The sequence below is a fragment of the Strix uralensis genome, chromosome 1 (assembly GCF_047716275.1).
Source record: "Strix uralensis isolate ZFMK-TIS-50842 chromosome 1, bStrUra1, whole genome shotgun sequence".
Taxonomy (NCBI): Eukaryota; Metazoa; Chordata; class Aves; order Strigiformes; family Strigidae; genus Strix; species Strix uralensis.
The window spans coordinates 83,877,548-83,894,080 of NC_133972.1; the positions used below are offsets into that span (position 1 = coordinate 83,877,548).

Below are 16,533 nucleotides of genomic sequence, written 5' to 3' on the forward strand. Positions count from 1 at the left end.
CAGCTGGTAAGTGTCACAGCATCAAGCTGTCCAGCTCCTGACTGTGCTCACAAGCTGAGGCAAAGCTGAGGGTAATCAGATAGCCTAACGGTGACATGCAGCTTAGAAAGGTGGGTTCAGAGCCCACTCTCCCTGCAGACTCCTGTGCTGTGAGTGCAAGCACCTGACAAAAGCGCTATTGGTCCTTCCCCACCGGGTGGTACACAACCCGGGAAGCTGCTCTTGGCTGTTGCATAGCCTGTCTTGCAGAGGCCACTGCTGGGGGCTTCTGTGGGTAAAACCAGACCTTGGAGCAGCTTGTCCTGGGAAAACCCTCAGTAAATGCAGTAGATTTCTTCAAGCTGAAGGCAATATGATGCCAGACTGCATTTCTGCCCCTCTATCTCCCACTCTGCCTACAATGGGAGAAGTAAACCATTGAAGTATCAGGACATGAAGAACTACTCAGAATCTTTCTGTTCCTGTAGACTGTGACTAAAGGGGGAGGCAGTAATGGTCTGAAAATACCAAACCATAGCTCTACAGAGGGACAAAGTCATCTATGTGCATTGCAGGCTTGTATGGCAGGAAGGGATACTTGCCTTATACTTCCCAGGGAAGGCTTTCTGCACTGAATATATTGATGCAGTGAAAGATTGCCTAGAAGGGTTACAGATGCTTAACAATTGGGAATTTTAAGAGTAAACAGGCATCTGCTTAAAATATATTAAATATATATAATGATTAATTCAGACAGGGAAGTGGTGGAATAGATGTCCTCTCTATCTTCCTTCCTGCCCTATGTTCTGTGATTCCTGTTGGCTCAAGAGGTGAGGAAGCTCTCAGAAGTCTCTCAACAGCAGTTTTGCATCCTGTACACCACTTCCTTGATCATGGTGGTTGGGTTCTTTGTCTAGTGTTATAAAATCAATACGATATATGAGGGTAAGTGCTAGGGGATGAGTAAAAGAATCATTATCACCTAATTTTCAGTGCTCTTTCTGCAACAGCGTAAGGCAGGTTCAGGTGATAAGCAGAATCAATGGCATATTATGTTTGTGAAGGCACAGATTTTAATTCTGTCAGATGAGCAAATGTTTGGGAAGTCACTAAAAGTTTTTTGTTTTGCTAGCTGCCTGGCTCTCCAGAGGTGCATGGCTTAGTACGAGTTTGTGGAAACAAGGCTCCTGTCTTAAACTGGTGCAGCCTAAGATTTGGCAAGATAGAGACAGCAGTGTTTTGTGCTCATCTGCAGCAGAAACTGAGCGCAGTATGCACATGGTAGAAGTGTGGTAACTGGGTGGTTAGGTCTGCACATCTATTTTCTGGGCAATTTGAGATGGAGAGAATCCTTAGCTAGAAAGAAACCTGAAAATGCCATTGCAGACTGTTCTGCTTTCAGAAGCCTTTCTCCACCTTCCACGAAACTTGTGTTAGTGTAATTTCCCTGGCCCTTCCCATTTACAAACAAGCTAAGATCCAGGCTCAAAACTTTGACTGCAGAGTAAGGATGACCAGAAATGGATACTGTGTGTTACAGTCTGTCATGTCTCTGAAGGCATGACATTCTGACAGGGCTGTGTAACTGTTTTCCAAGCTTCTCAATGCCCCAGCCATAATGTTTCAAAAAAATCAGCCAAGACCTTCTTTTGACTTCAGCATGGTTGAAATAGAAAAGTAACTATTCTTGTGTGCTGCACTTGGGCTGATTCACTGCTAAGGACAATATCCAAGTGAACAACGATAAAAGAAGCAGAAAATCCACTCAAACCTGCAAATTGAAGGCTTGTCTCCTTGACATGATGCTGATGAACAATATTTTCTTGATGCTCAAGGCATGTAAAGCCACAGATAAGCACTAATGGCTGTGTGCAAAGTAGTCAATAAATTGCCATCAGACTTTCCCTTCTGTTTAACTTTTATTAAAAGAGGTGCTAAGGTACTGTACTGTATGCAGTACATCATATTTATTACCAAAATTAACAAATATACAAAACTTATACATGTAATTTTCTTACATCCATTTATTGGTCTATAATACTGCATTTGTTCAAGTAGGTTATCTACAGTATGTAAACATCCCTTGGATTGACTTCACACAGATTAGGAAAGCCCATCTAACCCATGTAGTTACCAAATATAGCTTTTTCTTTTTTTAAAATTTATTTGGCTTTCATTGGTAGAATCTAATCTTCACATTTGGCACATGGAAGAGACATCTACAGTGCAAAAGAGGCAGATTTTCTGGTTTTGTTCTGAGCAGTTTAGCGGAGTCATGGTTTTAAAGAGCCAAGAATAAATTTACACAAACTTCATAGGAGATGGATTAGTGTTAACGCCAATGACTCACAGATCAGTCATCAAACTAGAGCAGAAATTCAACGCCTCTTCCCCAGCCCTCTCAGCCAGGTGGAAAAAAAACCTCAGTCTTGTTTCTAAAGGCTTAAAAAGGACTCAGTTAGCAACAGAAAGAGGAGGTTTAGTTTACAAAGAGCCCTCTGAGATTCCAGTTTAAATTTTCTGCTTTGTGGGATTTTTTTTTCTTGTTAGCAAGCAGGGTTTTTTTTTCCTTTTAATGGGGGAAAAGTAACTGGTGGGGAACAACTTTTCTGAGCTGGAAATTTCTCAGTGAGTCAGAGATTACAGTTGGAGTTTACAGATCTTTGAACCCAGATGTATAGAGCTCAGTAAGCTGCCGTGTACAAGGGAGAGAGAATGGGAGAGAGAGAGTAATGTCATTCTATTTCAGGAGCTTTCCAATTTTGCTGTAAAAACCAGGAAAAAACTTTCTTCCTTCTGCTTCTCACTGTTTCAAATACATGACTTAATTTAACTGAGTAAAGCTGATCCAGAGAGACCTTCATTCGCACCCTTCTTCCCATTCTCATCCAAGCACCGTATTGCTATTATAGGAGGCCTCACCCATGTCCATGGAAGCATCTGATGAGAATGGACCTAACTGTCCACCGTTTCACATGGAAACCCCTCTGCCTTTCCTCGTCTGTTACCACAGAGCCCCGCTGCTGTCCGTGGCACCGTACATCTCAGCCAGCTTTTTGAAGCGCGGCCCCCAGTCTGTCAGGTAGTCGTAGCTCTGGTCTGAGTCTGTCGTCACCGACTGTAGGGAGCTGAGCGACTCCGCCACTGAGCCGTTCCCTTCAAACATGTATGTCTGGAGGGAGTCGAAGGGAGGCGCCCACAGGTCCATGTCAGCTTCGTACAGCTTGGCGAGCACGTAGTTGTGGACGTTGTTGTCCATGACGCACGCCTGAGGCACGTACCGGGAGAGGCTCTCTATTTCAGGGAGCATGTCCTGCCGGTTTTTCACCACCAGCTGGGCCTCCCGTGGGTTCCACATGGCGGCAATATCAAAGGCCTCTGTGTCCTCCTCCCCGCCGCCCTCATCGTCGTACCTGACGATGTTCTCGTGGATGTTCTCCTCCTCATCAATGATGTATGGCTGCTTCCGCTGGCGTCGCATGGAGAGGATGAGGAGCACCAGCACTGCAGGAGGCAACCGAGACACAGGACCATCAGCGAGGGGGCAGATCTTGCAAGGGCTTCAGGCTCTTTGCTGCCCTATTTTCCCCTTGGTAAGCCCAGCCAACCTCTTGGATTTAAAGAGCTGTGGTGTTTGTAGATGGAGGGGTGTAGAAATCCCTCCAGTCAAAAGTAGTAACTTGAGGTCCTGCTAATCTGCCCCTTTTCTCACCTTAATTCTTAACTCTTGGTGTCACTTAGGACATGCATATCCAGCGGTGCTTGCGATGCACTGCAGCAATATTTGAGCTACTTTCAAGCTAGCCAGATCAGGTATCAGTAACAGTTTATCTGCAGCAGCACACAGCTCCATAGAGATATTTTTTTCCTGCTGTACACAGCAGGGTTTTGCAGCCTGCTTTGGGGATGCCTTCTGGGCTGGGCACTGCACATGACATAGATGGATGGTGCCGAGGTACCGTAGTGATATGTCTGCCTACACAGCAGAATGTACAGCTCTAGCCCTTAGTCTGCTCCAAAGCATTTTTTTTTGTTTATCTGCAAGCCTTCTGCAGTTCTGCAGTGCTGGTGCTCCTCATCCTCCCGATGCTTGTAGTATGGGGAGGAGTGGTCATACAGGCACCAGAGCCCCTTACTATTGAAAATGGGCTGTCATGTGGTGACTGTATTTCCAGGGCTAGAACTCAGCAAAGGTTTTGAATGCTGAAATTTTGAACTAAGGTATCTAGGCTCCTTTGAAGAGCCAGAACTGAGGCACTTTTAAAGACATTTTCCTGTATCTTACTTCACTGTTCCTCAAACTGGGCCCCCTGAAATTTCAGGGAATGAATGTTTTGAACTAGCATCTCATGACTTGAGAGAGTGAATGAAGGAACTGAAGTTCTTCTGATACCAACAACTAACAGGGGGCATAGAAGGTTTGGGCAAGGAAAGGATGAAATTTATTTGTGGAGACAGAACACATGCAAGATGCTCATCCCCTTTATAACACCATTTAAATGTAGCATCTCAAGGAAAAAGGATGGAGGTGGGGATATCTCCTGCCAAAAGACAAGAGGTGGAACTGGGCTTACCACTACTGTTTCCTGTGGGAGCATATGATCAGAAACTGCTGAGGATGAGACAGTAACCTGTCCTCAGCCACAGCTCTCAGCACTTCTCCTGGCATACTCCTTGCAGGAAAGCAGGGCCATACCAGACAACCTGGCACTTTGGGCATCTGCCAGAAATACTTGCAGGCCATAGTCTTCCCCCATTCCTACACCCAGAATCTGAAGCCATATGCAGCTGACTACACCATCTGGTCCTTGATTTGGCCCTTTAAGTATGTGTGTGTCTACATATAATATATACATATACATAGATGTGTGTGTGTGCCTTTGTGTCCTTCACCTTCAGTGGATCAGCAACCCCCTGGCCAGAACCAAAGAGTTTGTCCCCTCCCAAGAAGAAGCCAAGGGTTTACCTAGCAGGACAAAGATGCAGGCGAGGATTGCAATGAGTGCCCCTCTGCTCAGGCTGACGGGGAGGGCGTAGGCCTCCGCGTTGCAGGACATCACCATGCCATCATCATCGCAGCTGCACACGTGCACGGTCAGCGTGCCCGTGCTGCTCAGCACGGGGCGGCCATTGTCGCTGATCAGGATGGGGAGGTAAAAGGTGTTCTGCTCATGTTGTCTGAAGCCAGAGCGCCTTGTCAAAATCCATGCCGTATTGTCTAAGGGTAGAAAATAAATGGAGAGAAGAGCTTGTATGCAGAGCAAATACGTTCAGCAGAGAAGGAGGGTTAAAAAAATCAGCCCTAGACCTGCACACATTTGTCTTCTCTCTTTTTTCCTTTGTTTTTTATCAGTTTCTCACTAATCAGCATTTTGCCTCTGCCTCTCCTATTCCAGTATCTTCTCAGGCCATAGCTCCAAACCTGCAAGGCATACACACCTTGGGAGTTGCCTTTACCCCTTCTGACATAAAGTGCCCAGAGCAAACTCACAATCTTCAGATTTAGCTAAAAGAGCTTTCAGAAGACAAGACAGAAACGAACAGTTGAAGGCAACTTGTTGTCCCTGTTTGTTCACGCTCAGCAGCTTTTCCAGACCTCACTCTTAAGTGGTGCCACCATTTTGGAGATGCTGGTGTATAACCCTTGTGGACATGTTAAGGTACTTTTTATGTTTTTTGATACATGGCATAGTCATCTGCTTGAGGCAACAAGAAGACAAAGGAAAAAACCAGCTTGCTATACTAAAGCAGCAGCGAGTTGAAAAATTGCAACTAAACATTTTTCGGGGAAATACATGCAATTTCATTGGCACTTCTGCCATTGAAAAAAGTCAGAATGCTTCATGTTATCAGTGTCAGAATTATTCTGCTTTGATGTGACCATTCTGCTTTATTTAGTGTGACTGCCTATTTTTTGTAAGAACTTAAATCAAAAGGAATCAAAATGATGCTGCTGAAACAAAATAGTAAGAGAGTGACCTAACAGCCAGCTGCTGTTGGTCATTTCAAGGGAAAGCCCTACCGTTGGGGCTTTTTCCTCCATATTCAGCATGTTTTTTAAAATGTCAGAATTTCTCAGTGGCATTTGAATTCCTGTCTACCCCCTCCCTCAAATTCCTCAGACTGTGCACCAAGTTTCCTAATCAAAAAGAAATTGGACTCAGGAATTTCTTCTTCTCAGTTATCATCTCAGGAATGCCAAGCAAAATCTTTGGAGATCAGTGATGATTTTGTCAGTGCTGACTTTCCAGCTTCTTGGCCTCAGAGGCTTTTGGAAAGCACGAGATCAAATGTTTCCAATGTGATCTGGGCCACCAGGGAGTCTAAAGGAATCTGCAGGAAAATTGGCCCTTCTTACAGACATGTCTGCAAATCTTGGGCCAGCAAAGATAAATGGGGATCATAGGTACTTATTCTCTTTGACAGACCTACAAGCCCTGACCCCATGCAGTGATGCTGTGGGATTTCTGGGAGCTGAGCTTCATGCAGTTTCTTTTACTACTTAGTTTCGTTTCCTGTTTCTTTGGTTCAAAAGAGGTCACAGTCTGGCCATCTGCATCTCCAGGTTGTTACCAATGTATATTTGCTACGCTTGGAAATGCAGGATGCCAATCAGCTGTTCCCAGGTGGACTGGCACAATGGGGCTGCTACCTGGCAATGGCAAGAAACCTTCTGATCACAAGCAGAGTGTGAAAAAAACCCAAAACATCAACAAGGGATTGTTCCATTTCCTTATTATTTCCCTGTCAATTCACTGCTAGAATTTAAATCTTGGGTGATTTTCTTCCGTGCAGAGACTCAGGTTACATGCAGATGTATTATCTGATGTAGTCTGAACATCAGAAATGATTTGATGGCTTTTAGGAGTGAAAGCAGGAGTGTTATATACAGCCAGCTATGGAATATATGCAAACTCAAGCTAGACTCTCTAGACTTGCCTGTTAAGACTTAAATTATTCTCCATGTTCCATACTTTGTGCTGCAAATTTTATGGCACTCAGACAGTACTGGCACACATAAGTATTGAGACGTTGGGCTCCACAGTTCATGAGACTAGTTTGAATTTGTGACATGTTTTTAAAAGGAATCTCTGGGTATTTCATTTTTTGTGCGTCAATGACATTTCAAGCTTTTATTCTGAAAGCATAAAATTCTGACATGTGCGTGCATGTTTGCATGTGAATATATAGTGAAATTGTAGTGTCTCACTAAATCATGTGATCCCAAGAGCTGGAGCTTTGAGGAAAAACCACCAGGTGAAAGGTGAAATCCCCAAAGTTGCTTAAAACTGATTATGTTTCAGTGTTTACTGATTTCACCATGCTTTGATATGCCATGTAGCTCTGAGTTTATGCAGCAGGTGTAGACATAGATAATTTTCAGGAATTTGTCCCAAAACCCAGCAAAGAGCAGCACCCTGTGGCTCCCGTGGCTCCTGGGCTGTGGGCAGGAGCCCTCACCTCCTGCAAACCTCCCCCTCTTCTCTGCTGGGGCACATGCAAGTGCTTTCTCTCCCTCGGGCTGTTTATGTGCCCTTTAGTATGTGCTCTCCAGCTATTAATACCACATCTTTTCATCACTGGGCCTGTTTTAGCATGAGAAAGAGCCGCCCAAAGGGCACAAAATGGCAAAGTGCCTGCATTTATGCTGTGTCAATGGAAATGTCTGAGTCATCTGAACAGTGTAGTAATTTGGTTACATTTCTACATTTCTCTTTCCTGGGTGAAAGACCCACTCTCTTTAAACTGACTTACAATAGAAGTCACAAATTTTATTCAGGTGACAGCAAACCTTCATTTTATGTTAAATTGCTCTTTGTGAGGGCAAAAGACTTCATTATTCTGAGCTGGTCATACTTTGCCTGTAAAAGTCACAGGCAGTGAACCTGATTGAAGCTGTGCAAAATCAGCTAGTGAGATCTCAAGTGTTTTTAACAATAATTCCTTTTTTTCAGGCTGAAACCAAGTTTCTATAATCAAATATTGAAAGATATATGTGTATATATATATTTTTGCTGTGATGTGCTGACTCTGTCATCCAGGTCTTAAATGTTCTTGATGATAAAATTCTCTTGGTGACTCTCAGCATTACATTTCGACCCTTTTGCTTTGCTTTGCTTTGTACTATAGGCAGGCATCCAAAGCATCCCTAAAGAATCGCTCTACCTGTTACTCTGGAACTGCAATACATTGGTGCCACAGCTTGTGGTGTGACTCATCAAAAGCCAATGTGATTTGACGTGCTACTGCAGTGCAAAGGACATGCTGGAATGTGATGCAGCATGGCAGAAACCTGAATACACAATTTTCTTCCAAATTTGATATCTGCTAAGCCCCAGCCATCAAGAGAAGAGGGCTTGTGAGGACATGAAAGCCCCATTATATTAAAAAAAAAAAAAAAAGCAAGCAATATATATGCACAATATTTTTGCATCACAGCCTCCAACACAGCGTCTTTGGCTCACAGAGGGCTGGACATAGCACTTATCTACAGTGCTGAGCAGAGATACTGAAGATTGCAGTATGGTGGGTTCCACGCCTTTGTGCACTTGCTGTGGGTGTGCAGGCTGGTGTCTTTAGGTGGCTGTGAAAGCAAGCCATGGAGCATCTGCTTCCTGCAGTTTTGTGCTCCACTGGGAGTAATGTACCTCCCTGGAGAGGTCAGGGGAACTAACCACTGCGTCACGAACCTCGAGATCAGAGCTAACCACTGCTCTTCTCGCAGGAAAGGCTTGGTTTCTTCCTGTATGCACCTGTACAAGAACTCGGGATGATTACCCCAGAACTTCTGTTAGTTTTTAAAAACTAATTGTAAAAATGATGAATAGTTAGGAATAATATAAAGAAATATTTCACCAGGAGTGAGAGCCCAAGGAAGCAGGCATTACAGACACCACCAGCTTGAGGAAGGGGTCACATTTTTCATGGGGATTTTCAGCTCAATGCCTTTGATCTCTGTCGAAGTCTGAGGTAAACCACAGTTTTAGGGAAGGATGAAATAGGTAAAAATTTTCCTAGGACAAATTTAAATGCAATGGGGAGGACTTCCAATGATGGGCCTGGCAGTGGTATGACACCGATGCCTGCACCCATCACAGTGGGTACCCTCTTCATCAGTTTTTAGTACCCAAAGATGGAAGGCAGCAGTTAAGGGTCAACAGAAGATCGGCTCAGAGTTTAATCTGGAAATGCAGTTAGCTTATTTTGTCGTTCATCCCATTCTTACAGCAAGCCTCTTTTGCCAACTTTTTCCCAGCATAATCTCACCTGGATTTAGAAGCGGGGGAAGATGGCTTGCCAATGCCCTACATCAGTAACCAAAGAGATGGGAGACCCCAGCTCAATTCCCTGCTTCATCACATATATCCTATATGGCCTTGGGAAGTCATTTAGGCCCAGATCTTTGCAGATACTTACATGTCTATCTCCCACTGATTTTACTGAACTCAAAGGGAACCAGGCTTGTAAGTAGCTTAATTTCTCCCTGCCCTGGATCCCTGTCTATAAAGTGGAGAACAATAGGATTTCTCTGCCTGCTAGAGATATGCAGAGAATGAATAGACTGAAGAAGTTCTCAGAGACTAAAATGACAAGGGCCAAAGAAATATGTAAAACAGCTCATCAGAATGCAAACTGTGATCTATCTGTTGCTCAGTACAAATCAACGTTTTAATTGTTGCCAGGAAGGCTGCATGTCTTGCAGTTTCTCTTACTGCTGTATTGGACAACCAAGTAATCAGCACAATTGCTAATCTTAATAGCACCTTCCCACAGCCCGGAAAGTGTTGCTGTCTTGTGTTTACTTGCATAGGTTGTGACTAGCAAGGTGGGTTCTCTTTCTTGTGACATATGGTATAGCTATCCCCTCTGTGACTAAGTCATATAATTTATATAGTCCTTCGTGGTCCCCAGATGAAAATATAAATATAAATTATTGTTACTGAAATGACTACTGCACTCCAAATTGCTGAGGCAGTAAATGAGTCCTTAATATGTATATTTCAAATGGTCAGTGGTTTGATACTTAACATTTTTATTTCAAATTTCTAACCAATAGTACCCTAAGCTTCTTGTGATATATATATCTCCAGAAAACTGGTATTTTACAGAGAGTGGGAGGCACAGCCATTCAGTCACTGCTGTCACTATAAATTATTGCAAGTATGGCCTTAGACAGAAAAAGTACATCTGATGCTGGGGATTTTGTGAGTTTCTTTTTTTAGAACAATGCCTTGAGGATGAGATGAGCCTAGTTTGCCAAATGTTTTAGCAATAGTTGTGTTTTATTTGTTCACTTATTTTGGCAATATATATTCAAAACTAAAAAAAGAGGGAGACAATGGGATAGAGAAGGGGATAAAAATGAAAGAAATTGTGTGTGGAAGCTTCAGGGACACTCTAGAAAAAAACTGCTTTTGGGATGAAAAAGCATTAGCATGCTGTGGAGGAGGGCTCCAGACTCTGCAAGTAGCATGTTTTAAGACATGTTTGGTTAGTGATGGCAGGGGCTTCCTTATTAGCCTCTCTGTTGCCCTTTCATATGCCTGCAGAGGCACAGATAAGGGCTTATGGAAGTTAAGTGTGACAAGTAGACATGTGTGGGAGCAGAGGGAGGCACTCTGCTTGGAGACTGGCCATGGATGCTGCAGGTGGCCAGTCTTTCTCCCCCTTTATTCTGGAATTGCTTGCTGGTCTGTAGTTCTTTACACACTAAACTTCTACTGAAATCCAGCCCCTTCATATTGACTTTCAAAGCTCTGCATCAGGTCACTCAAGGTTGTCCCTCTTTCCCGATGAAGGCTGGTGTGGACCTGACCTCAGCACCATTGTCTGCCCATGAAGATCTTCTATCACCAGCAGTCATGCAAAAGCCTGCCACAGCAGGGCTTTCCTGCAGGCTCCAAAACCACCAAAGCATCCTCAAAAGAAGCAAATTCCACTGGTTAGGATACTCAAATGCCAGCGCTTTGCCATGAGTCTTCCCACTGGGGTTTCAGTTTCTACTTAGTGCATCTTACACAGACTTTTAGCTGTATGACAAGTTACCCCCCTAAGACTCTTCATCTCCTCCCTCCCTCCTCCCCTTTCCTAGGGAAATGAGGATACGCAAAGAGGAAGAAAAAAAGTGCTTGGAGGAAAAGACTGGAACAGTACAAGAACTTTCCCTTTCTATGCTTGGGAGAAAACATGAAGAGTAACAAAAAAAGAGCAGTGTAATTCCCTTCAGATTTGTCTCCTAGTTCCAGTTGCTATCCTACCTTTAAGCATCTCCTTTTGAAGGAATGCAATTTCCACTCCGGTAATCCGAGATGCCTGCAGCCTGACCACAAGACCTGAATTTGCACAAAACACTGGCACATTTCCTCGAAGAAGAAAAAGGGGCCTATTGCTAGAGAATATTTATAGAGAAAAAAAAAATCATATAACCTTCAAGTGTATTAAATAATATGTCATTTTATCACTGCCTTTAAGGAGCAGGTGTCACTTGGTATTATTTGAAATGGCAGTCTTATCACACACTGTAAGTCACAGACTCTCAAGTCCAACTCAGGCATTAGAAATTAGAGTAGCTAACTGTCTGTGTCCACTCTGATTACCTTGATTGTCCCTTAGAGTAAAGTTGGGGTTGTTGGCTGCCTCTGGAGCCAGGCTGTAGTAGAAGTGCTGACCCTCCTGTGGGTCATCCCTGTCAATGGCGCTCACTGTCTGGATCAGCTACAGAATATGAGAACAAAGCAGAAACAGGTGACAAGCAATATATACATATTATAAACAAGCAAACAGATAACATTTTTTATATATATGAATATAAGCAACTGGAGCATTTGAATAAAACTGTCTTGCAGAGGTACAATAGATAACTCAAGGAGAGACTTAAAACCTTGCAGGCTTCATTTATTTTGCTATGATCATGCAAATCATTTTTAAACAAAGGAGGAGATAGTCAGTTTGCCTCAAATAACAGACACTTTTTTCTCATACATCCCTGTCTTCCGTTGCATGTTTCTTTTTTCTTTTGAGGGCCCAGTGTGTTCAGAAGATTCATTGTGCATTAGAGAGCTTGTAAGAAAGTCCATATTTATTTTCAGCTTCATTTTGCAGGTAGAAAAGGACTTCAGGTTGATTATTTTATCACTCTCTTAATTTTAAATCAATTAAATTCTTCCCAAGATGTCAGCGGAAAAGAAAGAGAGAAAGGGCAACCATGCAGAGACTCTGCATATGCAATAAATAACACCATGCAAAGAAACTAAGACAATGCTAAATCCAGAAAGAGATTTGTCACCTCACCTATAGAGGCTTAGTAAAGTAGGTCTAACAGCTTGAAGCACAGTGAGCTATAGCTCTGTCTGAATAAACATTCTGACATCTTTTTAGTCAAGGAATAAATCTTCACCTGGATTTTTGCATTCAGAAGTTATTTTTGGATTCAAAGGCAAATGACAGACCCATAAAGTCTTATTCACCACCTTTAAAACTGATTTCAGACCTTTTCAAAATATGGCAACAGAATCTGGCTTTCTCTACTGAAGGAAGTCCCAATTAGCATGCATTTCTCAGAAAGTTTATTATTTAGGACACTCACCCTTCAAAACTAGGAAAAAAGCTAGGCAATGATTTCTATTCCCTATATTATTAAGGACCTCTGTAAATTAGTGAGATGAAATTATCCTGTGTATGATAGTTGTGAGGACAGTTGTCCCAGCAGTGAGTAGTTATTTTATCCTGCTTCACAGCATGCTGGGAGAAGCTTCAGTGAACACACAGTGGTATTACTAGCATAACTTTTCCTTCCCAAATCATGAGTGGTGCATGTATGTGTTTAAACTATGTGAGTCAGCTTTGCATTAGGAGATGCAGGTCCCCACTGTGGATCCTGGGTGGTGAACCACCAGGTTGCCTCCCCACAAGTGATCAGCAGTAGAGCTTGCACCAGCTGCAGCAAGGGAGAGCTCATGTCTATCTGTGACACAGGCAGACCTTGTTTAAACTCTTTGATGGGGTTTTGGAAGGGAGAGGAGCAAACAGGCTTCACTGCTTGCTTGGAAGTGCTGATTTACAGTGCACAGCGTGGCAAGTGTCGTGTTGTCTATGACTGTCTGTCATCTCCAGTTCACAGCAGAAGAGATTCAGTTTGGCACCCCGTTGAAGCTGATGTAGTATGTTCTGTCCAGCTCTCTTAAATCCAGGGATCCTGAAGGCTCTTACAGATAGGGTCTTTTAATGGTAAGCCTTGTCTGTCACAGGTGGGCTGGGCTGACTCCACAGCACTCCTTCTCTCTTTGTTGCTGCTACAGGACACACTGGGTGTTTGCCTGCTGGCACGTGCCCAAGGGAAGGCTTTATTTCAGCCATGAAGTGTATTGCACAGTGAGCCTGGAAACTACTGCGGGAGTAAAAAGAGGTGCTATATACGATGCTAATCCTGGTGTGATGTGCTTGCCTTTGGAAAGCAGCACAGACAGCTGCTGATGAGAGTTCAGATGAAATGTGTGGTTAGCTGAGCCCTCTTTCCAATGCTCACCCTTTCTGGCACGCTGTCTCCATGTAGGACAGCATAACCCCCCCAACCCCTGGCATCACTAGCATTTCTCACCTGCCCCGCTTTGGCGTTTTCACAAACAAAAGCTTCATAAAACCTTGCAAACTCTGGTGCGTTGTCGTTCACGTCCAGGACTTTCACCATCACGGAGACGCTGCCCACCTGTGAGGGATTGTCTGGAAGGAGGAGCCACAACGTAAAGAAAGGCAATATAAGGGAAGGATAAGGGGCTGCTCCTCACTCTGCTCAAGAGGTAAAGTAGCTTTTTCACTACTGACTTGCATTAAGTGACATTTTCCCAGTAGGAACTGTGGTCGCTTCTGGGTTGTGTGACTCAGGGTGAAGTTGCAAATGCTGCTCTGTGTCTGTCCTGGTTTCCCATCTAATCACATCTTTTTCAAACAAATTCCGTCAAGGACTTCAACCTGGTTCAGTCCAGTGGGACTATTTCTACACCAAAAGCATTTTTTTTTATTGCCCTTTGACTGGGCAATACTGTTTATTAAGCCTTGGTACTGGTGGCATGAATTAGGAAGAGACTCTTTTAGGATAGGCTTGTTACTTAGAATTTGTTTAAAGTGGTAATTCTGCAGCTCAGATATGTTTTTGCTCAGAATTTATGTTCCTTGAACTGAAAAACAGTGTCAAGTCTTTGTTACTTTGGATGGGGGGGTTTAAAATGTAGTAACAGATGAAATTGTACAGAAAAGCTTCCACTGAAACTTTAAAATGGCAATGAAAATTTTACATTCTGCATGACATCATTTGTGATATTTCTGTCCCACTGGTTCATTAGTTTTCTTTGCCAGTAAGTCCATACATCATTTCACATAACTTCACAATTTCCAAACTAAGTAGCCACAGAATAATTTTTTTTGTCTTACTGTGTTTTTCTGCCCCAAAACATCTTTTTTTCCCTTATTTAATGATAAAACAAAACTGTAAGCAGAAAGAAAAATAAAATCATTATTAGGAGGTCAGAAAAGGTGCAAAAATCCACAAAATTTTTAAAAATGAGTATTCTTTTTAGCCATAAAACTTCACACATTTATCTCCAAAGAAATTATATGTTCATATAAACAACGGAGAATTTTCTTACACTCTGGAATTTTCTTCAGTGTTCAATGTGCTGCATCCATAACGTGTCACATTGTATCACTGAGATAATACTCTTAAACTATATTGTTTCTCCCTAATTTATAATTGAATGCTTCAGCTTCCCACATATCCATACCTATCTTGCTAACACATCTGTCATTGTGGCAGATGAATGCCTGCATTTACACTCTTAGTAATATTGATCTAACTTTTAAAACTAGGAGCTTTATTCAGGAGTGCACAACTATGACATTCTTGAAACTATTCACTAAATTAAATATTGTGCTGCACATGTATAGAGCAAAACTGACAGAGGATTGACAGAGGATGAGTCAAAGGAAGACATGCCTTCATATTGCTCTCACCCTCGAGTGCTGCTACTGGGGCAGCTTTTACAGACTCGTATATGTATGTAGATTTACATGGAATTTCAATGGCCATTGGTGGCTAAAAAATAAAACTAGCATAAAAATAGAGGGGGGTGAGATCCTATCATGTCACCAACCACTCTCACTACTAAAACGGGGGCAGAAAGGCATAGCGTGCTGGAACAGCCTGCAAATATGTGGCAAGAGTCACGCTGACTCTTGTGAAATATTCCCTCTGCTAACTTCAAGTTGGCTGATTGCATTTTGGGCAAGCTTCTTTTTTCCACTCAAACTGCCCCATATCTCTGGTACAGTCTGGGTGTGCAGGGAGCTCTCTCAGACATGAGGAATGACTTGGCTATTGGCAGCAAGCTTCTGAAAAGCTGCTGCCCCTCAGCAGATGAACTGAGGTCCTGAGCAAAAGCTATGTGGACCAAAGAGATTTCAGATGAAGACTGGGTGAACCTTTTATTTTATTTACTTATATATCCCAAGCTCCTTTATGAAGCTCACTTCTGTTAGTATTTCAAACTCAGCTAAATTTTTCATCCTGACACTATGAAATGATCAGCATCTCCTTGTTCTTATAGCCTTGCTAAATACCTAGCATGGATGAACCCTCAGCTGAGTTTTAGCTCATTGTAAAACCCAAAAGCATAATGAGTTCAGCATACTAGAAGATCCCAAAGCACTCTGGCCCAAATTATTTATACAACAAGCAGATGGTGATGACATTTACTTGCTGCTGAACCAGAGCAGATTTCAACTAGTGACCTAGCAGTGTAAGATCATTGCTGCCTCCCAGTCCCTGCACCACTCAATCCTCCCAGGTAGGACTGGCAGTTCTGGCAGCTGTGCAGCTTTTGCAGCATCTGCTTTAGCTGACTAGCCCTTCTGAAGAGCTAGAGCTCTTGCAGAAACACATCAGGAAGAGTTTTAAATAAATCCCTGGAATACTAATGAATTGAAAAAGCAGTACTCTGCATTTAATTGCCAGCCTCTACTCCTCCCACCACCCTATGAAAAGGAGTATAAAAAATAAATAAAATGCAGTATTGCTTGTTGATGTCAGAAGAGTAATTCAGTTAATACAGCTTCATATTCAGTGCATAAGAACATGTGAATTGCTGAATTCGGGTCTCTCAGCCTGCTTTGTCTATTGTATCTCTTTAATCTATGTACAGTCTGCATCCTCCTTACTCAGCTCCACGGCCAGCACCGTGATGTTGTGCCAGGAAACATCCTCCCGGTCAAGAGGTCTTGCAGTCATCAGTGCTCCTGATGTAATGTCGACATAAAAGAACCGCCCTGGATCACTACTCCTGTCAATCGAGTATCTGCAAGAGTACATATTAAAAATATTATGCAACCCTTGTGAAAACTGGGTGTTATAGCCAGTGAAGTACCCCAGCAATGGGAATACTGTCATACACAGCAGATCCACATTCTTCCACAACCTAGTTATGTGCTCTATTGACTTTTGTAGGTACAGAGTGAGATGCTCAGAAAACTAGGAGTACGTGTGGCTAATGGCATTTAATGGTA

At 42.9% G+C, this 16,533-nt stretch overlaps 1 protein-coding gene across 3 annotated transcripts in view; it reads right to left on the reverse strand.

Annotated features, from left to right (window-relative positions):
* Positions 1–1,885: 1,885 nt before the first annotated feature.
* Positions 1,886–16,533, reverse strand: part of CDH20 (cadherin 20) — a 294,400-nt gene continuing 279,752 nt past the window's right edge. For all 3 annotated transcript variants that reach the window (XM_074873764.1, XM_074873749.1, XM_074873758.1), the window contains 5 exons: positions 16,189–16,325; positions 13,577–13,698; positions 11,577–11,694; positions 4,946–5,197; positions 1,886–3,483 (listed from right to left, as the gene is read on the reverse strand). In XM_074873764.1, the coding sequence (XP_074729865.1) occupies positions 2,984–3,483; positions 4,946–5,197; positions 11,577–11,694; positions 13,577–13,698; positions 16,189–16,325 (1,129 nt within the window). In that variant the 3' untranslated portion in view covers positions 1,886–2,983. The remainder of the gene's footprint in view (positions 3,484–4,945; positions 5,198–11,576; positions 11,695–13,576; positions 13,699–16,188; positions 16,326–16,533) is intronic.